The sequence below is a fragment of the Aureobasidium namibiae genome (assembly GCF_000721765.1).
Source record: "Aureobasidium namibiae CBS 147.97 unplaced genomic scaffold scaffold_24, whole genome shotgun sequence".
Lineage (NCBI taxonomy): Eukaryota > Fungi > Ascomycota > Dothideomycetes > Dothideales > Saccotheciaceae > Aureobasidium > Aureobasidium namibiae.
In genome coordinates, this window is record NW_013581185.1 from 244,504 (window position 1) to 257,204 (window position 12,701).

The window sequence follows — 12,701 nt, forward strand, 5'->3', positions numbered from 1 at the left end:
GGGCAAAGCGACTGCACACTTTATCCTCCGGTTGTAAGCGATATCTCATGTTCTGGCACGCTTTGCAGGTGACCTGCTTCGACTTGGGTTGGCCCTTCTCTTTCCACCAGTAGTCTCGTTCTTGTGGATCACGTTGAATATCTGATCGGCTACCATGAGATCCTCTTCCGAGATCTCGGGCAGTTTCCAGGGGTCATGGGACGGGACAATCTGTTCGGGGTATAGGTATTTCTTCATGCCACCAAGGACTTTCTTGAGAGTGTAGAAAGAGCCACCTTGGAGAGCGTCCCTTGCTTCTCTGCCTGTAGTAACGACTCAGTAGATGTTTTGATAAAGACGAGATGTTTTCACTTACCACGGGCCAAATCAGCTGTTATCTGTCTGCTCATGACTTGCTCCATGTGAGGAGTCTCGCCGTAGGGGAAGCGGGCAGCCTCCTTACGATGCCAGACTTCTGGATGGGGTAACTCGGGCAGGTTGAGACGAGCAGCGGCAGCCGCAGGCTTCTTTGGACTGGCTTTGGCGAGCTCGGCGGCTTTGGCAGCGGCGGCGGCCTTGTCAGCGCGATTCTTGGCCGCGATTTCCTTGTCTTGAGCCTGCATGACTTGATTCTTGGGGTCTTGGGGTCTGCCGAGAGTGGTGCCATCCGGGTACAGACGCCACTGGTCATCCTTGTTGGGCTTGATGGGCTTGATCATCGAAGTGCTGTCGGGGAACTGGTCGCGGGTGAACCATTGTTCGGCGCCCTCGGCAATGCGGTTCTCATGGATCCAAATCATGTAGCGGACCCTGGCGCAGAGGTTCTCGGGGTCTTCCTCGTGGTCAGGAGTGATGCCGTCCATGTGGGGGTGGTTTATGTCCAGCCAGGTCTTGATCCTGCCCAATTTCTCCTCAAAGTCGACCAGGTTCTCGACGCCTTCGTCGGACAAGAAGTTGATCATCTGGCGCATTCTTTGCCTGACGTCGACAGGGGCTACCACCTTTTGACCGTAGCGGTTCAGAACAGCAGGCTTGTCGGTGACGGTCATGGGTGGAGGTGCTGGAGGGAAGGGGTCCAACATGTGTTCTGGAGGGGGAGAATCTGCGATGATCAGACGACGCTTAGCTGGCGAGACGGTGCGGGCTCGAGGAGTTTTGGTCTTTGGCTTTTCGGTTGCAGCAGCTTTCTTGGGAGAAGCTGGCTTGTCGGGAGCAGCTGACTTTGTGGGAGAAGCTGATGCTTGGGGGCGACTTCGGGAACGGACTGGAGAGCTGGAGAGTTTGGTTGGCGACTGGACGGGTTTGGTGGGAGAGCGCGTGGGTTTGGAAGGGGAGTGCGGCTTTCTGGCGGGCGAAGTGGGCAAGGGGGGAGCTTCTTTAGACGGCGGAGCAGCGCGTGGCTGTCTCGAAGATGAACGTGTGGCGCGTACATTCTGGATGGCTTCTGCACTTTCGGGCTGCTTGGTCGAGGCAGAGGGTCTGGCCGAGGAGCCCAACTTGGTGGCAGGGCCATGTTTGTCGTGCCAATCCTGATTCTTGGTCTTGTTGGGCGACGTCTTTGGATTCATGGTTGCTGGTGCTTCCGTCTCGGTATCGGTGCCCGAAGCGTAGGCGCCGAAAGTGGACTTCTTAGGCGGCGCCATGGTTGACGTGCTTTTGACTGGATCTGAGTGTGAGTGAAAGTCAGTCTGAACTCAGCACGAGACGAGACAGTGCCGACGCGTCTGCAACGGTCTTAGAGATGGCGAAGGGAGGCAGAAGGTCTGACTGTCGACTCTTGAGCGAAAAACAATGGCCTACCTGAACAAGGCGCGAAATGAGGCTGCATTCCTCAGTCCGAGGGTGCGTGCCTCAGCTACATTCCGAACGGAACAACACCAAACAATCGCCCTGAGACCGAAGCTGCAGCTGCCAGTTGGTTCTCTGCTCCAACGAGGGCAGCTGCCATGTCGTGGCTGTCTTGTCGTCGGCCACTCTTGCTCAGGGCGCTCCTGCCTCTGCGACAACGATCGGGCTGCAGCATGCCATCTAAGCTTCTACCTCTGGCACAGTCGGTCGCTTGTCATTCTCACCACGCCTTTGCGTGTTTGTTCAAGCAGGTGCAGACGCAGTCGCGGGCAATCAGAACGACGAGTCGATTGTCTTGGTTGTTGTTGGAGTTACGAACGACTTCATCAATGACGCTTGCTGTCTTGGCATTTTGCCGGATCGAGCTCCGTCTTTTTTCCATCTCCTCCACATGCTAATTACTCCAGCCTGCCACTTTGCTGTAACAATGCATGATATTTTTCAAGAGCGTGTCGACGATATTGGGATTCATCACAATTGTAACGATGAAATTTCTCGGCATGAACTGTGTACGGCTCCTGCGACCAGCTATGGGAATGCACAATACTTTCCAGAGCTGAGCGCCATCCACGAGAAAGGTCGTCTCAAACTATCAGCCACACTTTCGTTCATTTAGATACTCTCCATCCGCCCCCATTAGCTAAATTCTGGCACAACCAACTGCTCTCATATCAACGATAAGGCCGAGTTGAAGCGATCACAATGCACAATACTTTCAAGAGGATAGCGACAGCCACTAAGAGCACTTAATATCATGACACTCTCGTGGACTTTATGTGGATGCTTTCAATTTCACAAGAGGGATCTTAAATTTCCAAGGTTGTCGGTGTGCTAAAAATCTGCACATAGGGAGGAGCTATTGTAAACCTGAATCACCAGTCCTTGCCACAAATCGAATCGATTCTTTTCCCCGTATTCGTGATGATGTGGAACCCACACAGAGTCTCCAGGAACCCTTCGAAACAGCTAATGTACTCTTCTTTGTGCTCCTCAAACTCTTTTGTGTTGCCCTCTGGGTCCTCGCCTGCGTTACACGCCATGTTGAACACTCTTCCTTGGAAGAAGTCACGGAGCTTATCAACAGACTGAGCGCAGAACTGGGTGCTGCTCATTCCTTGGTCGATGAAGCGAGCAAAGGCTGGTCTCTGTTTGACTGCATCAGTACACGGTACAATGAACGAGACACTGAATCTCTGCCTCTTCCTGTGTGCGGGCCTGTGTGACGTGGGAAGCCAGGAAGCAACTTACGAATCTTGGATGAAGACAAGTGGTATCAACAGCATACTCGCTGCCCAGTCTGGTGTATGGACCGGTACCCGGCGGCCAACTGCAGCAAGTCGGTGCTGGAGGTCCGACCCACACGTCTATTGTCCTTGTTCTGGGAGCAGGAGTTGTAGGTGCAGGTTGTTCCGTCACGTCGATGGTAGAAGTCGAGGTCGAGGTACGAGTCACAAACTCTGTGGGTATGCTAGAGTAGGTATTGATTTCGGTGTGCGTTTGCGAAACGTCGGTTGTCATGGTGGATGCATCAGTCTCAACGACCGAATGGCTCGAGGTAGTGACCTTGGTCGCAGTACGAAAGCTTGTCTCCAAATTGGTCAATAGCTCGGTGGAGCTGATAGTACCAGTCGTAAGAGCGTCTTGTCCAGAGTAGTCGATCTGGGCAGAGCATCTCGAGACGATGAAGAGCAGAAGCAAGGACTGGGAGAACATGGTGGACGTGGGATACTGTGGATGTAGAGAGAAGAAGAATGCTCGAAGAGGTTTGAACCTGGAATCATGTCTTTGTTATAGCTCATTAACAGCTCATTCTTGCTCACGCCATCGTGACTCACCTGTATCCAGTGGCTTTGAGGGAAGGAACGATCACAACAAGCTGGCCGATGCGTCATACTGGGATGCCCACGTGGTTCGGTCTTTCGCAGAACGACTGCGTCTGTTGTTCGTGTCTTGGCGGGAGGTACTCGGCTGTTTGCTCTTTCCCCTTTGGGATTCATCAGATTATAGTCACTTCACCGAACTCTTCCTTGTCTCCAATCACTTCCTCCATCGGTATTACCACTCAATTCTCTTGTCGTTGTTGCCAACCATCTCCGTCGTCATGCCACCGCAAGGCGCTGCTTACAATGTGGAATAGGTTCTCTCATCTACTTCAAATGTTCATGTGGCCGCTAATCGTGCATGGTTCACGTGCTACATAGCCTTGAGTGCAAAAGTTGCAGAGCGACGACTTCCAAGCGGAAATAGAGGAAGATCCCACCTCTCATGTCGCCGACTACAAGGTTCCTTCCGACCAACTCGACTTCCTCAAGACTCACTACGCTCATTCAGGCAACCTCATGCGTATCAACGGTCTCAAGCCATGGGATGATGATGACTGTGACGGAGCAGTCAGTATCGTGAAGGCCATTATGGATGACGAGAATTGAGATTAAGGTATTCAGTCTGGTCTTATGGTGTGGATGGCAAGTTGTGCTTGAACGTGACTCTTACAAAGTGGAGAACGAGGCGCAAGAAGAGTTGATAGGGAGAGGGTAAGGGGTTTTCAAGAGGCATGTGTTATACCTTTTGAGTCACGTTAAGCTTGAGCAAAGTTGACGAAGTGAGAATGAAGACGCATGATGAATATTGAGCTTACTTTGATATATTCACGATGCTGTCAGTGTATTATCTTAGCTGGGGGAGAGGAAGCAACGAGAAGCGGATTTAATGCTATTCCAACCCACAAGAGTACTCGATTTATTCAGCACGTATATTCCATGTCCACTCGCAACTCTATCGTGGTTCAATCCGTACGAAGAACAAGATCTTGCCAACCCTTCTTCAACACGGCCTTCTTGTCGTGATGATCTCTAATGAAGGCCAGTACAGTCTCCTCCGGGAACTTACCGTACAATCCCATATCAAACTTATGCTTGATCTTCTCTCTCACATGCTGGGCCCTTTTGTAGTCTGCATTTCTGACCAATATATCTGTAGGTACACCAGTCGATTTCAGATGATCACTGTGAAGCTTTTCTGCTGCTGATTCGGCGGTGATATGTGGGATATACGGTTGCTCGATTCTAGACTCAGGATCTGCAAAAGGTACAGCGATTTTCTCGTAGTGAGCAAAGGTGTCCCAGTTGTAACCATCGACATGTTCGAGAACGTCGAGGATGGTGTATCTGTTGTGAGGATCGGACCAATGTGTCCTTGTCCAGCTCTCGACTTCGCGAAGGTCCTCCATGTAACAATACTCGACGAGAAGGCAACAGAGATCCATCCAAGCTATTTGGTCGTTGGAATCGAGAGTGCCGGCATGCGACCGAGACGCTACTGTGGGTGTCTTCATGCAGTAATCAGTCACATAGCTGGGATTGTATGCAATCAATTTGTCGTCCCAAACTCGCGAGACGTCCAGAAGCGTATTACGGTGAGAGATCAAGTCGTTTTCAAGGAATTTCTGAAGCCCGACTCTATCGAGATTGCCTTTGAGAAAGATGCGTAAGAAAGTCACGATATCGTAGCCGCAATCCATGCCTGAGATCTTGAGGTATGACATATTGACACTGGACATGGGCTTGCATACTTCTCCGGCTTCTTCTTGGATTGTATCAAAGTCGTCAGAGGCGTATTGATAGCCGAATTTGGGTCTAATAGCCACCGGGGCCGGCTGACCTCTGACACCGCCGCCAATTCTTGGTGTCGTGTTGATTGCATCGAATTGTCTCTCGAAGGCGGTAAAGATGGCCATCAAACTTCTAGCAATATCCATATGGACGCCTCGATGGTTGTTTCCGACATGGACCTTGAAGTCTGTAAATTCGTTAGTCAAGACTCTGTAATTTGGCTTGACGCTCAGTGTCTTCAAAGCTTGGTCTACTGCTCTGACCTCCGTATTCCAGTGGCATTGAGCACGACGTCCGTGATGATCGTGATAGAGCCAGTCTCCGTCGATGGGGCTAGCAAACTTGTCTCCAGGACAGTAGGTCTTATTGTAAAACCTGAAGACGCGACTGATGATCTGAATGCCAACGACGAAATATCTGTCAGAGAGAGCCATGAATTCCTCGTCGTGGAGATGTGCATCTGGGTTGATGTCGACCTTCCAGTATTTGTTTCTGTCCGCGTGGTTTTCGTCTAGATGTTTGAGTGACACGGGGAGTGTGTACTCATGGTCGGCTTCACATATATTACAAACATCGCCTATGAAGGAAGTGCTTGCGAGGGCGTTACGAACGATAGTCTTCGCTGTCTCTTCGATATCCCAATTGGCAAGGTGATAGCGTGGATAGACAAGGATGAAGCCGATTTTGCAGCCTATCGTCAGTGTTTTTAGTTCTCTGGGAGGAGGAATTAAATCTTGTTTGGCTGTGGTTGGGGCTTGACCCGAAGTTTTGGTTGGGTGGAATCTGGGAATTGGAGTCATTGTTTGAGGTTCTGATTTGTTGTATGGTTCTGGAAGGGAAAGAAGAGAGAGGGATCTACCCCCGAGGGGCGACTATGAGATAGTACTATTTGTATGGAATCACAACACAACAAAGGATACAAAGAGAGTCGCTCATTAGGGTGTGATTGACAAAGAGAAATGTCCACAGTCGCCACCAACATCGACACAATGCAATTCCTCCCGCCTATATCGCAGCCTTTGAGCCCACGGACGCCTGTCACGCTCTGTTGTTATCCGCATCCTGCCTTTGAGTAATATTCATAATGGCTTTGTGCGAGAGGACAAGCCTTTGTCGCCTTTGTGAAGGACAAAAATCACCCAACAATGGGACAAGGAGTGCTTTGTTCTCTTGTCCCCGTTGAGCAAGTCTTAATCATTGACCCGTCCTCTCCTCCCTCGACTTCTCTCCTCAGAACAGAAACGAAATCTTACTAACCACATTAAAAATAAACACAGTGTCAGCATGTCGCAAACCTCCGAGCCACAACACCTCGGGATCATCTCTCATATTTATGATGACACATTCAACAGTTACTACGCGCACGAGAGAAGTCTTGGTCAAGGCGGTCAAGGTGATATCAGCCTTGCCAGAATCAAAGTCACAGGTAAGCTTGTTGTCGTCAAACGTTTGAGACTGCTGCCCAACACAGACCTCAGTACTGTCCCCGAGATCGTTATTCTTAACAAGATTCAGAAGCTCGGAAGTCATCCCAACATCCTCCCCTACCTCCAAATCTGGCAAACCCCGGCTGCTCCTGGAGAGTGCCCCACAAGCCGCATCATGATGCCCTATCTCCCTGGTGACCTCAACACCCTCAAAAGGTCCTTCGACAAGATGAATGTCAAAGTCCCTGAAGCTTTCATTTTCGACGCCTACAAGCAGTTGGTCTCTGGGCTCAGCTTCCTCCATGAGAATGGGGGTATCTCACACCGCGACATCAAGCCTGAGAATATTATGATCGACCCTGTTGAATTTGGTAACCCAGCTCTATTTCCTACCCTCAAGGTGATTGACTTCGGCATTTCTTGTGAGACGACTGCTGACCACGAGACTCCTGACGGCACTCCTAAGTGGCAGCCTCCCGAGGCCCCTATCGCTGGCAGAAAAGCAGATGTCTGGGCCATTGGAGCTGTCATTCATTTCTTGGCTACTGGTTCTGCTACAAAGGTTGATCGTCCTACTAACGTTCCCATCGAAAAGGCTACTGATTACTACCGCAAAGCTGCTCCTCGAGTTCAGCGCCTCGTTAACACGGACACCCACAAATTTGCTCTCGGCTCTTTGTCTCACACTGAGGCTCAGGACTTGACATACAACTCCGGAAACCCACTTCCTCGCGAAAAATACTCTCCCCTGCTTGAATACTGGACTGTTCGTGCTCTCGACTTCAACCCCTCTACTCGTATTACTCTACCAAGTTTGAGTGTTTCTATGTTCGATGATGCTGACAGACAGATCAACTACTACAAGGCTTGGTTCGCACACTGCAAAGCTGAGAGCATTCAACGTCCTCTTCTTACTTTTGCGATGACCGAACCCCACACTAATTGGGCTCCTGCTGAGTAAATTTCTTTGGTAAGTCAAGCAGTCAGGCTGGTCCTGGCTGTAATAAATCTTACGGTAGGTCTTATGATCACGACATAACTCATTGTAAGTTTTCTGTTCTCATATGATGATCCTAATACATGATTTTTTCTCCTTGAAAATCTACCCTTCCATGATTTGAGTCGCGCACTCCTTTGTAGATTTAATTGCTATGTTCTCAAATCAAATCTGGCACCACTCCCTTGAAGTACATTTTCTTTGTCTGCGTCGAGATCAATGTCCTCTTCTTGACATCTGCTTTGTTATGGCAATACACCTTTGTCCGTTGTATCTTTTGCACAAGTTGACATGCTTTGTAGCCTTTGTTCCTAGATGCTAGCCTCAAAGTCATTCTCCCATTTATACTGCGATATCTGCCTTCTTGCTGAAACTCTTACAGCTTTCCACCTATTTCTTGCTTACTTCCATACAGTCTTTCAGTCTCTCAACAGGCCGGTCCCTGATCATTCCCCCAACCCTCAAACACGATGACTCAACATACAACCCAAACAATCACCCTCTTCGGCCTCACCTTCGGCCTCACCTTCCCCAAGAAAACAAGAACACTCGCCGAATGCGAAGTCCCCGGCGCATGGCCCGAGGACGAACCCGTACTCAAAATCCCAGGTGCATGGGGCGAATCCACCGATGAGAATTGGTGTGGACACATGATGTGTTGGATTGAGAATGACTTTGGTTTCGAACATTTCTGCAGCCGGCATGAGGTTGTTGAGGTTTATCTTTCCGGGCTGAAGCTTTGATAGACACGACCTATTCATATTTCTTTTTTCTGTCTTGCTTGTGTATCATGTAACTTCATGCCTACATCTTGTGTGCTGTCGTGATTCTAGAATTTTAGATGAGCAATGTCGTTTTTGGTATGCTTTTGAATGCTAAGATGCCGAATCCAAGGCACCTTCGCTGGGGGAATTTTCAGACCATGCTTATCGTGATCTTCGACGAAAGCTTGATCGCCGTTATGTGAGCAGTGTATTCCCGATCTCGCTGTTTGTCGACTTGTGTTCTCCGGATCCGGCAGGCTCAAGAGACAGAAGCCATCAGTGGTTTATCCGATGTGTTTTTGTTACACCTCCCTCGTGGCCTTGAAACCGGTCACGCCGATATTGCCTTCTCTCCCCACACCCCATTGATTCTTCTCCTGATTTTCCACCATCCTCCTCTTCAGACTGACTTCCATGGTCCTTCTACCCTTCTTACGACCTTTCAAACCATCATCGTTCTTGTCGTAATACAACGCCCATCTCGGATGCCCTTGCTCATTTCTATACATTTCCTCTTCCACAGCCAAGAAGCCCTCAAAATCATCCAGCGTGATACTCGAATCATTGAACTCGTCCGTCCAGTCGTAAGGCCCAACTTTATGTGCAATACTGCCCGTGCGGTTGGCATACTTGAGCTCAAAAGTGTCATTGTCCACGTAGATCCAATTGAGCATGGGTGGATCTTTCTGAATGGTCGTCACCAGACCCCGTTCAGCCGGAGAACGATCCTCATCCGGGTACATGAGATAGAACCCCGTAAAGGGATGCGAGTCCTCGCGTCTGGGCAACCCCGTCGCCCGATTCTTGGCTTCGATCCAGAGTTTGTCGTCGCGGACAACGACGATGCTGTCGTGAAGGACTTCTCCTCGTCCTCGTGACCGTGATCCTTCATCCTCTATCACCACATCGATGTAAAATTTTGTCGTCCGTGATTCCGGGTTTGCGTTGGCGGCTTTTTCGTTTTCTTTTTGTTGGTGGGAAACGCCTTGGGCTACGCCTGTCACGACGCCGACGCCTGTTGCGGCGGTGACTGGCAGCGCGATGCCTAGGCCCATTATTACGCCGAACACCATGTTGGACTGATAGTGGTTGTATTTCTGTTTGGGTGATACGATAAGAAGCAGCTCTGAGATTTAGGTTGATAGATTGTTGTGCATGTGAATTGTGGTAGGTAGAGGTTCGTGGTCAAGAGGCGGGGAATACTCCGGGTGAACGTCATTGCACCGCGTAGCCAGCCAAACCTGTTTCGAGTGTTCTTTAAGGTTGACCAGGATTCAGCGCCGAACAAACAAAAGCACGGCATAGATAGGAACTTGAACAGAAGGTTTGGGAGCTCGAACACAGTAAATTGTTGCAACTCATCAAGGCTAGTCCTGTTGATATGACTCTATGCTATACAAGTTTATAATTGCTCTACGTCATTCTACCCAAGACTTCTCCTTCTCCCTCTTCCCCTTTCCTGTTCACCATCTCGCACGTCCACGTCCTCCATGGCAATATCCTCCACCTCTACCCCCACACCTTCTTCTCTCTTCCTACTGACAGCAGGAGCAGAGCTACTTCTCCAACTTCCCACTATCCCAGCAATAACGCCGATACCGCCCTCAACAGCTCTTTTGAGACTTTCTCTTGATGAACTTCTCGTTACCATGGCAGGCCGCGATGGAGTGGTATTAACAGCAAGAGGTGAGATAGGTGTAGGGATCTCAGATCGAGAGTGACGATGCTGAGCTCGAGAGACTAAGCTGGCCAGATCTGCTAGGGCAGTAGTAGGTGTTGCTGTGGAGGGCACGTCAATGTCAATTCCATCGATTGTCTCGGCGACGGCTTGTTGTTCGACGGTAAGAATGTCTTTGAATTCCGTCTTTGGCTGCTCGGCAGGAGCATCCGTCATGTCCACATCTGTGATTTCCATGCACGAAGGCTCGTTGGGGTTGGGCGTACTAGATACACGATTCAACGAGGGGAAGGTAGTTTGTAAAGGCGTATCAACGCCAAATTGCTTGCCCCAGCGACATTCGGAAGGATAGTCGCAGCGATTCCAGCAATCTTTGACTGGTTTGAGAGGTTTGGCATTTTTCCAGGAAGAAGTGTGGCCAGTGAATCCAGCAGCAATGGGAGAAACAACAGAAGCCGTAGAAGATGTCTCCTCTAGAACTTCATCTTCAGTGTCATCACTATCGAAAACACTGTCGCAAGGTGAGTTTTGTCGCTTCTGTTGTTCAGTAAGAGTTAGAAGATTGCGCTTCCATACACCCCGGTCCTTCCATCCTGCATAGTCGAATTCAGAGGCACAAGCTTTATGGCGACGAAGTCTTCTGACGCCGTCTTTGCGGGAGCGAACCACAGAGGTGCCGGCGCAGAAGTAATGGCCGTCATCTAGACAACGACGAGTAACAGATAAATTGTACTGGCGGTGGCAGAGATGACATGCCCAGAGCCATTTCATCGGTTGCCGTTTGGGAGGAGGTAGAAGGTCGATCAAGTCTGCATTGGCAGTGGCGGAAAATGTTCGCTTGAGAGTGGGGGGTGTGATGGGATCCGCTGGGGAAAATGGTGATGGAGGAACCGCAAGGCGGGAAGATCGAAATGGCACAGCCGTTACGTTGATCTTTGCAGGCATCTTTCCAGAGATTATGTGAGGAAGAAGGCCGGCTTCAAAGATGTGTTTGCTTCGTGTGTGATGTGAATTCTTATGTCAAGGAACCAGTCCGTGACAAGAAGAGATGTGATAGTAGAAGCACAAGAGGTTGAAGCGTCGACGATTCGATGTCGAAAGCGATGACTCCATCTCATCATGGGCAGCCAGATACTTTAAACACTCAGTCGCGGCCATTGATGATTCCAACAATGAATGTTGCAGATTTGACTTGAAGCGAGACAAGATTTGACAATTGCTCAGTATACTCTCGGACAGTCAGCGAGACACGTCGTCGCAAGATTGCCTCGGCCATCTCTTTGTCCGACCTGTCTTGGTATCTGAAATGTCTTTGTTGATGAAGGAGTCCGCTTGCTCGATGCACGTGGAGTCTTTGTTCTAAATTTGTAATGTCGAGTTGATTTGCCAAGATGCTCGCTTGTGTCTTTGTCTGTGTTTTGAACTGTCCTTTGTCGGATCGCGTGGCAGGTTTGACACACGTGGCGATGAGTTTTGATATCTCAAATGATGCATTGGCGGCTATGCGACAAACAAAGAAATGTTTGCGGGAAGAAGGTCATCTTAAGGTCATATCATCGATGCCGAGCAAGTGTGGATTAGCAAGGAAAGCTGTAATATGTCAACGGTCACGTCATTCAAATGGAGTTGGAACGGAAAGTCAAGTTGTTGAACAAAAAGTAATATCATTATCATAACACACACACTTACGGAAGCTCAAACACATATAGCAAAAGACCTACCAGATGGAGCTTTGCAGGGCCAGCCTGTTGTTGGAGCGGTTGGTTAAGGTAAAAAGGAAGCACTCACCTAATGTCTACGACGAAGGTTGTACTTTGAGGGAGTGGGAGCTGCGCTAGTAACAAAGATGTGATCATCTTCATCGTCAGAGAAGAGAGGAGTGTGGTGTCTTCTTTTATTGGGTCTGGAGGTGGACTCATCATCATTGTCAGTCTTGCGGGTGTCAGAGCGAGCAGGCTTCTTCGTGGGGGCGTACTTGTAGTCGGGGAAAGCTTCAAAGTGATTAGCTTTATCGATGTCAGCACAATTGATGTAGAACTTGCGGACGCTTTCAGGCTCAAGCTTCCATGAAGCTCCAGCAATGATGGAAACAGCCTGATAATCTGTTTTGGATAAATGTTGCCTGATGCGGTCAGCGTAGGCAGCGCGATAGCAAACAAAACTGTTCAGAGATCGAGAGATTTTACCAGATCTTGCGGTCGCTTCAGCACGCCTGATATCGACAGAACGAGAAGCGACGGCAAGCATATCTTTAACGGGAATATCAGAACTTTCAGTCAGAACACTAATGGGTGCATTGAGCTCAAAAGCTGGTCTGTGAGGCTGGGGGTAACTAGTCTTTCGACGTCTGGCAGGAGTAGTAGGGGTTGAAGGGTCCTTGTAAGTAGTCTTTTTGCC

At 49.5% G+C, this 12,701-nt stretch overlaps 7 protein-coding genes across 7 annotated transcripts; 1 reads left to right on the forward strand and 6 right to left on the reverse strand.

Annotated features, from left to right (window-relative positions):
• Positions 1 to 45: 45 nt before the first annotated feature.
• M436DRAFT_67806 (uncharacterized protein) lies at positions 46 to 1,622 on the reverse strand (the record flags this gene model as incomplete). The annotated part of the gene is made up of 2 exons (XM_013567608.1): positions 46 to 302; positions 356 to 1,622. The coding sequence occupies 2 exons, from the start codon at positions 1,620 to 1,622 to the stop codon at positions 46 to 48; spliced, it is 1,524 nt and encodes a 507-aa protein (XP_013423062.1).
• A 1,077-nt stretch (positions 1,623 to 2,699) lies between these two features.
• On the reverse strand, positions 2,700 to 3,540 carry M436DRAFT_67807 (uncharacterized protein; the record flags this gene model as incomplete). Its single annotated transcript, XM_013567609.1, has 2 exons — positions 2,700 to 2,972; positions 3,076 to 3,540. The coding sequence occupies 2 exons, from the start codon at positions 3,538 to 3,540 to the stop codon at positions 2,700 to 2,702; spliced, it is 738 nt and encodes a 245-aa protein (XP_013423063.1).
• A 1,072-nt stretch (positions 3,541 to 4,612) lies between these two features.
• M436DRAFT_57397 (uncharacterized protein) lies at positions 4,613 to 6,238 on the reverse strand (the record flags this gene model as incomplete). Its single annotated transcript, XM_013567549.1, has 1 exon — positions 4,613 to 6,238. The coding sequence occupies one exon, from the start codon at positions 6,236 to 6,238 to the stop codon at positions 4,613 to 4,615; it is 1,626 nt and encodes a 541-aa protein (XP_013423003.1).
• A 556-nt stretch (positions 6,239 to 6,794) lies between these two features.
• Positions 6,795 to 7,400, forward strand: M436DRAFT_27573 (kinase-like protein; the record flags this gene model as incomplete). The annotated part of the gene is made up of 1 exon (XM_013567543.1): positions 6,795 to 7,400. A coding segment is annotated over one exon (606 nt), but the record flags the coding sequence as incomplete, so codon positions are not given.
• A 1,597-nt stretch (positions 7,401 to 8,997) lies between these two features.
• M436DRAFT_12956 (uncharacterized protein) lies at positions 8,998 to 9,639 on the reverse strand (the record flags this gene model as incomplete). Its single annotated transcript, XM_013567535.1, has 1 exon — positions 8,998 to 9,639. A coding segment is annotated over one exon (642 nt), but the record flags the coding sequence as incomplete, so codon positions are not given.
• Positions 9,640 to 10,049: 410 nt separating this feature from the next.
• Positions 10,050 to 11,249, reverse strand: M436DRAFT_76615 (uncharacterized protein; the record flags this gene model as incomplete). Its single annotated transcript, XM_013567644.1, has 1 exon — positions 10,050 to 11,249. One exon carries the CDS (start codon positions 11,247 to 11,249, stop codon positions 10,050 to 10,052), a length of 1,200 nt encoding a protein of 399 aa, XP_013423098.1.
• A 1,020-nt stretch (positions 11,250 to 12,269) lies between these two features.
• On the reverse strand, positions 12,270 to 12,494 carry M436DRAFT_32029 (uncharacterized protein; the record flags this gene model as incomplete). Its single annotated transcript, XM_013567544.1, has 1 exon — positions 12,270 to 12,494. A coding segment is annotated over one exon (225 nt), but the record flags the coding sequence as incomplete, so codon positions are not given.
• Between the last annotated feature and the right edge of the window lie 207 nt (positions 12,495 to 12,701).